This window comes from Triturus cristatus, chromosome 7 (assembly GCF_964204655.1).
Source record: "Triturus cristatus chromosome 7, aTriCri1.1, whole genome shotgun sequence".
Classification (NCBI taxonomy): domain Eukaryota; kingdom Metazoa; phylum Chordata; class Amphibia; order Caudata; family Salamandridae; genus Triturus; species Triturus cristatus.
Window position 1 is genome coordinate 1,028,072,233 of NC_140590.1, and position 8,805 is coordinate 1,028,081,037.

The 8,805-nt window shown below is 41.8% G+C and overlaps 1 protein-coding gene across 1 annotated transcript in view; it reads left to right on the forward strand.

The window, feature by feature from the left end:
• Positions 1 to 2,074, forward strand: part of NSG2 (neuronal vesicle trafficking associated 2) — a 224,787-nt gene extending 222,713 nt beyond the window's left edge. Inside the window, exon 5 of the mRNA XM_085618092.1 lies at positions 1,103 to 2,074. Coding sequence (XP_085474218.1) covers positions 1,103 to 1,291 — 189 coding nt within the window. The 3' untranslated portion in view covers positions 1,292 to 2,074. The remainder of the gene's footprint in view (positions 1 to 1,102) is intronic.
• Positions 2,075 to 8,805: the final 6,731 nt, after the last annotated feature.

The following is an 8,805-nucleotide window of genomic DNA, read 5'->3' on the forward strand; positions in this document are numbered from 1 at the left end:
ATCGACCTACAATAATATTTTCATCCATTACATCGTCTACCTCTACATCACTAAAAGTGTAACATTATTATTCCTAACTCCACCTGTATGCACCTTGGGAGGTAAGTCTAAGGGGAGCTAAACAGAAGTGATACACTTACCTTGCAATGTAGTGGTAGGTCAGTGTAGTCAATGTAATATATGTGGCACACAGTATATTGCATGCAATATGGTGACCCGCACCACACACTTTCCCTCACAAGGCAAGTCTGTGCTTTGCCCAGGCCCTACCAGTTAGTGCATGAGGGAAGAGCAGTAGAGTGAGCCATATCATTAAAAAAGCCAATATCAGTTCTATCCCAGCAACCTTACTCTGACACTTACACTCCTACCAGTATAGTAAGATTTAGCACCAGGAGTAGGGGTGTCAGAGGACTGTCGCTGGGAATATCGAATGTCAATAGGACAGAATATCGTTACAATATCAGAGGACAAAATATCTAAAGGTAAGTGAACAGAGGAGGTAAGGATTTACTATTCTTAACTCCACATCAACGTACCTTGATGGTGTAAATATCACTAAGGTTTGTATATGTATAGTTAGGTATAGAAAATGGATAGAAACATACTTTTCACTACCGTCTCAAAGGTATAAATCCAGATAATGGCTAAATAATCATTACACCATGCTAGTTTGCCAATCTGCATCAATACAAAATCTTCACAGCTCTGGATCAAACCATGACAAAGTGGATCAGATCTTACCTGTCTGCTTATTCTTACCGAATGTGTCAAACAGCATGCAGTGACGATCATGAAGGATGTAGATGGTATCCTTGAGTATCTGTAGGAAGCTGCACCCCTCATCTGTAGAAACGGACTACAGTAGGGTTGGGAGCAAATGAACATGCCCCTCAATGTCCACTCTAGAAATAGGGTTTTGAAAAGCCCCTACCAAGTAATAATTGAAAGTTTGAAATGAGTCGTGTGCTTGCAGCATGTTACTGTTGCAGGGCCTTTCAAGGGAAGAAGGAACACTGTAGAGGTAGAAAAGGGCATGCATGTGATTTTTGGTGAATTTGCATACTTATTGCTAACGGATTGTCATCCTTTCCCTTCACAGCATAAGCGTTGTATCCCAGCTTCTTTGGATGCCTATTACTCAGCACAGGATTCCAACTCCCGGGGAAGATTCTACACTGTTATCAGCCACTACAGCATGGCCAAGCAAACCAGCTCTCGGTCTGTATCTCCGTGGCTGCCTGGTGGATCTCCTAACCACGAGGTGAAGGGCAAGACTGAAGGCCACTGAGTATCTCCATCTTTCCCTAAACCCCTCCCCCACCAAGAGGGATGGCCTGCTCTGAAAGCGTTGGCCCTCGTTCCGAGAAGCTGCTGTGCCGACGGCTGCGACGGAAAACTGCGGGAGCCATTTTTCAAATCTATATTTCTTTCCGTGCATTGTTCTTCTTGTTGATTTGTAACCGAGTCCAGCTCTTGTACAAAGGCATGTTTGATGTTGAGTGTGAGATTGCATTGTAAAGAACAAACCGGCACAAACAAAAGCGTATTTTTAAGACTCAATGGCTTGACAGCCTCATTCAAGCAGCAGAGTCCAGGTCACATTCAAAATTCATGTTCCACATCTTGTAAGCTGTCTTTGGGGACACGGCCAGACTAGATAAAAGGAAGAGAAGAGTTGTTCAGCGTACGTTTGATTGCACGCAAGACTGCACAGCAGCCGCTCACAACTCAACCAGCCATTCGGCACTTGGTAGGACTGAAAATTGCTTTTCAAATTGTACTCTCTCTCTTTGCCATGTTTGTGGTTGAGTGTCATAGATGACATCTCCTTCTGGGAATCTCTGTTCTCTCTATTAGATGGTTATTCCACAAACAACATTTATTCATGAATGCTCTTATTAGGGAATTTTCTAAGGAGGTAGACAGCCAACAAGGGAGCTAAGGTTTTTGAATGGACTTGTGATGCTGTTCACAGTCGTCGCATGTTCACAGTTGTCGCCCCTACACTCTGGAACAAATTGCCCTTTTATGTCAGAACCTGTCCTGGTTATAATAAATTTAGGTAAGCACTAAAAACGTTTCTGTTTTAGATTTAGTTTGAACCTTTTGTACTGACTTTCCGCAGAGATACCCCAGAGGGGTTTATTCGTGAGCGTTATTAAATTAATTAATTAATTATTTCATCCTGTGACACAGAGCTTCACACAGAGGAGGTTTGATTTAATCAGAGTTCACCAGCAGTAAGGCTCCAGTGATTCTCCATCAGCGATAGCCTTTCGTGTTCCCCTTGTCTTTGAAAGGATCACCCTTATCTCTCTCTCTGATTCCTTCGATCCTGTCTGCAGTGTGATCAGCAGGCTATCCGTTGATTCTCCATCAGAACCAATCAGTTATAATCTTATTCTTTTCCCTTGTCTTTGAAAGGATCATTCTTATTTCACTGTCGATCCCGACTGCAGGGTGAGCACCAAGTTTTCTAGGGGGTGGGAGGCTGTGTTGAAACTCTGAGCCATGGTTTGCTCCAACATCTCTTTCCAGTAGAGAAAACACCAGAAAGGTGCAAGAGATTTAGCACTTTGTAGTGAAACAAAAAAGAAGGTCGAGGAGAGATAAGAAAAAAAACCTGTCAACAAAACAAATGATACTGTTCATAGTTCAAGGGACCATTACTGATGCACACACGTTAATGTATGTGAAATATGCGGATATATTTTGTCAGCCTTCTGGTTAAAGTCCTGACAATGGAAGCGGGTTGGTTAGTGGTGCGTGCATTTTCACTCATCTTTCAGTAGCTAGGTTTGTGTTTTTTATTTTACATTCTCAACTAAAAATAAATTTGGATACTGAACAATGTGATTTGTTTAGTTCTAGTGACTACTGAAACCTCTAACGAGGAATCGACTTTTAGGGTATAATGTAGGATTTATTGCTTTTCAGTAATATTGGAGCAAAGTTTCTCTCCCTCCCCCACGCACACATGCACTGAGGGGAACTGTGAGATTGTGTTATAACTTATAACTAAAAAAATGTCGAGCATACGAATGGACCAGATGTACATTCTTGCTGTGCAGATGGTTATATTTTCTGTCATGTAGCTAAAGGAGAGAAGAAACGATTTACTCTAAATTCACAAGACATGGAATCAAATTTAGATTTTTTAAATGATTGGGGTCATTGATTGGAATGATATGCAAGCTGCTCAATTTCACACTAACTGTATGCATGAAAACATATTAGAAATGGCGATTAATATTCATAATAAATTAAAAATATTTTCTAAATATTGTGGTTTAAACTAGCTGCTGCTAGGATAATTGTGTATAGCAGACACATGTTGAGATTGTATAGATTTTGACTAGAACCACAAGCTACTTATTGAATCATAGAACACACTGATTGGGAAGGACCTGCGAGGCTACTTAAAAACGCACCTATCAAAAGCTTCGGACCGTGCAATGGACGAAATATTTGTTATTGACTTACTGGTTGTATTACAAGATAATATTTGATATTTATTCAGTGTTATTTGCCCAGTATTTAAAGGCCGGAGGTTTTTGTTTGTGCCATTTTCAGAAGCTGCACAGTCACGACAAAATCATTCATTTTGAAAAGAGCAGTTATTTAATTTAGTGAATACATTTGGCATGAGTACATTTGTCTGGTCTTAGAAAGCCACAATACAGAGACATACGTTTGTATTTTCTTATGAGGGGCTAGCAAGAAGAAAGATCAATGCTCATACACAGAGATAGAGTTTTCAGATCAAAGTCAAAGGACGGAGTTCTGTGGTTTTAGCAGGCTTAATCTTTAAGGGTTAAAAGAGATCTTACTGTCAGAGGTGGGAGCGGCCATTTTGAGGGATCTTAAGTTCTACAATGGAGGCTGTCCTCAATGCTTGAAAGGCCTTTTATTTTCAATTGGGCATCTGCCCAATCGTCTATTGGGGGAGGCAGATCTCATGCCCCACACCTCAAGTCACGGAATCTCAAGCTGTGAGTCAAATCCCATGTCACCAGGTGGAGGGAGGCTGTGTGTTCCAAATCAGAGTCCTACTTCACATACTAAAAGGAGGCACGTTTAGTGCAGGGTGGTGGATAAAGTCCCAAGGCCTGTATTCTGAGCTAGCAAGTATTTGATGTGATGTAGAAGCAATAGCTAAATTAGAAGTGAAGAGTCAAAATGTGGACATCTAACTCCCTAAAGTTTTGTTACTTTTTTAGGCTCACAGTACAGTAGTAATAATATGAAAGCGTGCCTTGTCCGAGGAGATATGTTTTACTCCTAGTATTGGAAAATAGTACTCGAATGAAGTGCTTGAAGAGCATCTTATTCTCCATATGTTACACAACAGTTTGACAAGAAAAGACTAGAGACACAGCTTCTCTATAGAGCTATGTGCAGTTACAAAAATCCAGGTCCTCTTTTTCAACCCGTACGTCCTAGAACTAGGGTCCGCATCTCTCAATGACAGTTTATTTGTGTTAGAGCAAAGTTTTCAAGCTTTTCCATTCATATGACCCCATTTCCAATTAGTAACCCTACTTTAGCGTGTCGTAAGACACCCCATCAACCTCAGTTTTAAACCCTAAATTGTTTCTTTCTTGTAACTGACTGATCCAATTGATCTGATTAGGAAACTCCATCGCAGTCTTCTGCCATCTCCATCAAGAACTTGACACCTAGGTCCCCAAAACCATGTTTTGAGGAATTTTGATAAAGCTCTAGTTTGGAGGGTGCTCCTAACTGCACAGTAGGAGTGCCTTGGCTAACATCTCACCATCAACAGAGGTCTCCAAGTAAAATACAGCAACACACAGCATCTTTAGTTTGAATCTGTGGTTTTTCAACTCACTGTCGAACAGAGATTAGCGAGAGGAGCGCCAGTCTACCCTTTTTCAGTTGTCTGGTCGCATTTCTGGAGGTGAAGGGCCCATGTCTTACAGGATCCCCACACTGGACTCCTTGCCATTGAAGTCACACAATGCCATAGAAGCCAACAGGAGCATGGAAATGATCAGGAGTAGCTCAAATCATAGTGCCAAATACTGTTGTCTTTTGATTTACTGTTTCATGTCTCGCCTGTAAATTCATGATCACTGGAAATGTATAAACGAGTTGAGAACAAAAATAAGAAAATGCAGCCCACTGAACAGTTTCTTATCTTGTGGTGTACATTTTGTCAGTAGGTATCAAAAGCTCAAGTACTTCTTTTGGTGTAACTTAGATTTTTTTTCTGACAGGACCAAAATAAAGCTAGATGTGTCTGATGGTCTTGAATGTCCTACATTTATTCTAAAGCTGGTGGGTCAATGAAGGAGCATGCAGAGAGGGCGGCAGAGGTAACAGAGATAAGAGTACATTTTTAGGAATTGTGTGTTTCTACAACTTGTTATTATGCAATTTATGTGAATTCAATTAATCAAAAGAAAGTTACATCCTTATTCGTAATGTCACACCTATTGAATATTCTATTATTTCAAGGTAACCAAGCGCAAGCGTGGAGAAGTGTGGCTCACTGGTTAGAGGCGGCAGATCCGTAAGCAGAGAATCGGCCAGGGACCAGGGTTCAATTCCCGACGCGGCAGGGTCGTGGACCAGGGTCAAAACAGACTCTATAATTCTCGCCTCGGTACCTACTCTAACCAGGAACACACTCAGCAACTCTGGGCATTAGCTTGCCTCATCTCCACAATGGCCCCCCACATTCGCCGGGGATGCCTGGTTTCACCTTGGAGATACCCTGGAGGGACCATCTCACAGGGATAGCCAGGACGGGCTCCCCAGCGGTCTACAGCGCCACGACGCCTCAGGGCAGCAGTGCGCTTTACAAGACACATACATTTACATTTACATTTACTCGTTGGGAAGGACTTAAAACCTTTGAACATTTAAGAATACTTACAGTGCCGTGTATTTTTGCTGTGCTGTATAGTGAAATTATTTACCCTCCTAGTTTTAGTGGAAAGAACTCACAATGTCTGGTTTGCAATCGTTTACTCGCATTTTGTTGTTCTTTCTGCTATCTTGCACTGTAGCACGGGGCATGCTTGTGTGTTTGCTCGAACATGACTTGCTAACTGACCAGTAATCATCATTATTCTGAATTATAGTCTTCCTTGTCACAATCCTTGCATATAGAAAATTGACCTTCCAACGTACAGCATTCACACATGTAAAATGAATCACCAACTCATGCCCCTGTGAGTATGACCGCCCCAGGAAGAACCCACCCTATGACGCAAATAGGAGGGGCTGAGCCAGAACTCTTTTGACATTACAAAGCTATCTATTGACCTAAGCAATTTTCACCTTTCTGTGTGGGAGGGACTTGAAAGAACTTACTACTGTGACAAGGAAGACTGTTATGAGGAGTAATGAGAAATGAATGTGTGAAGAGTAGCCCAAGTGGCAGAAGCAGCACAAATGTCTTCTAAAGATGCGCCTTTGAATGTCACCCAAGAAGAAGCTACTCCTCTGGTGGAACGCCCCTAAACATCTTCTTCCTGGTATGCTAATGAAATGAGAGTTCACATTCAACAATTTAAAGTTGCATTGCCAGACGACGGACTTTGTTTGTAACGCCAAACGATACAAACAAAAAGTCTACTATTCTGAGAGAGTCTGTTCCCTCTAGATATATAGACAGTGCCTAATGGCATGGGCTTTCCTGGTCCATAGATAGAGAGGGGAAAAGGTATGGAAAACAATATGATGAGACCAATGAAAAAAAGAAGGAATCTTAGGTAAAATTGATGAATCAGGACATAGACCCATGTATTAATGAAAAAATATAAATGAACGAATCTTGAGACAAATGTCCCCCAAATTCACTCAAACTTTTATCAAGTGTCACAACGGCCAGAAAGAATATTGTCAGAATCAAACAGCTCAAAGAAATGGATGATAGATGCTCAAAAGAAGTCAGAGGAGGGACTTTTCCGGTGAAGTGGGAACCTGACAGATGTTGGAACCAGGGGAAGGTCAAAGGAGGTTGGACCGACAGCTGCCTGAGTGATGGAAACCATGGGCGGTGGTTCCAGGAGGGTACCACCAATGACAGTTACACGTGTTCCTCCCTGATCTTAGATAGAACCTTGCTTTGAGAGGGAAGGGAGAAAAGGCAAACATAAGACCCCTGAGCCAATGGAAGTTCATCGCATCTACCCTCCATGCATTCTGGCATGGAAGAAAGGAACAGAATTTGGGATGGAGAACTTCTTGTGAGAATCAGATGTTGCACCTGTTTTCAGAAGTGCCCACAGGCTTAGGATCCTCCTCTCCTGACGATCATTCTGAAACATTTTTCTTTTGGTAAAAGGCTTCTCCTCCATGCTGCCTACTCAAAAGAAAGTGGAATAGGTAACATGTTCGAAAACTCACAGCAGAGCTCTCTGTGTTGTCCATTTGCTAAGCAACAGGACCATAATATTTGCTACATCCCGCTGTACTGTCACCATCTTGACACCAGGTGAAGCGGTTCTATTAAAGTTCAATAATAGTATGCCCTTCGCCTCGAAGTCCAAAGTAAAAAAGCTCTTTTCCCCCTAGAAAAGGGAAGGGGCTGGAGCAGCAGCTACCTCCTAATCACCCAGTGGAGGAGGTAGCTTGCGTCATTATTTGATTTTACATGAAAGAATTGGGACTCTGTCCCGACTCCATCAGTTGAACTGCGAATGCCGCTAGAGCAAGCAAAAGCATCCTGCAAGGAAAATATAATGAAATAATAAAATGTAATTGAAAATAACAAGACTTTGACTTATCTTATCTTCTGGGTGAAAGCATGCCAAGAGTCAGAAAATAAAACAGAAAGTGTACTGGCTCAGCCCCTCCTGTATGTGTCACAGGGTGTGATCTTCCTGTGGTGGCCATATTGGGAGGGGCACTAGTTAGTGATGTATTTCACATGGGTATATGATGTGCATGAAATTGATAATGCTCTATATGTAAGGACTGTGACAAGGAAGATGGGCTAGGTATGTAATAAGGTGCAAGGGAACAAAATGCAAGAGTGAGCTGCTGTTTTTAGTTCACATGGTATTATGTCCATAGAAGTTGTCCTCCTCTGTGTATTTTTGCTTTCTGGGTTCACTGCTTAGGTGATCTTGCCAAGCATTTTTTTTCCATCTCTGATGTTTCTGCGTATTCCAGGTAAAGCAAAAAAAATTAAAACCTGGTTGAGAATCCTTAATAAGTGTTTAGCCGCCATTATTGGGGATTGTTTCTGCCCTGATAGAAGAGGCGTTCTATTGTGTGTTACCTGTGGGTAGAGATGCAAGATGGGAATGTGGTAATGATTGTAACCTGTGTGTGAGGTGGAGGAGGGTGAAGAATTGAAGTTTTACAATAAGTTGTTCAGAGAAGGTGTTCACAAATGGATACACCTCCAAGTGAAATCCGTGCCTGTTTACTCATTGTTAATTGCTCGTCATGCGATCTATACCCACATACATTCGTGTCAGTACTTCCCTTCATTACATTCTAGCAGCCACACTTCCCTAAATCCCTCCCTATTTGTTCTAGTCATCCGCGAGCATCAGTCTCTTAATACACTGTCTCTCTAGGAGTGCAGCCTTTCTTTTCTGCTCCTAAATAATCTCCAGAATACAGACTGGGAACAGAAGTGCACCCACTGCTGGTCTATGTCAGTCACCATTTTTGAAAGCCTTCTAGCCACTGTTTTGTTAATGAATAGACATCTTCTATTGTTGTTTAATACTTTAGAACCCAACTCCATGCTGCCTGGCTTAGTTATATGTTTTTACGTCTGGGATTTCATCAGACGATGACGATGGCAAATCAATT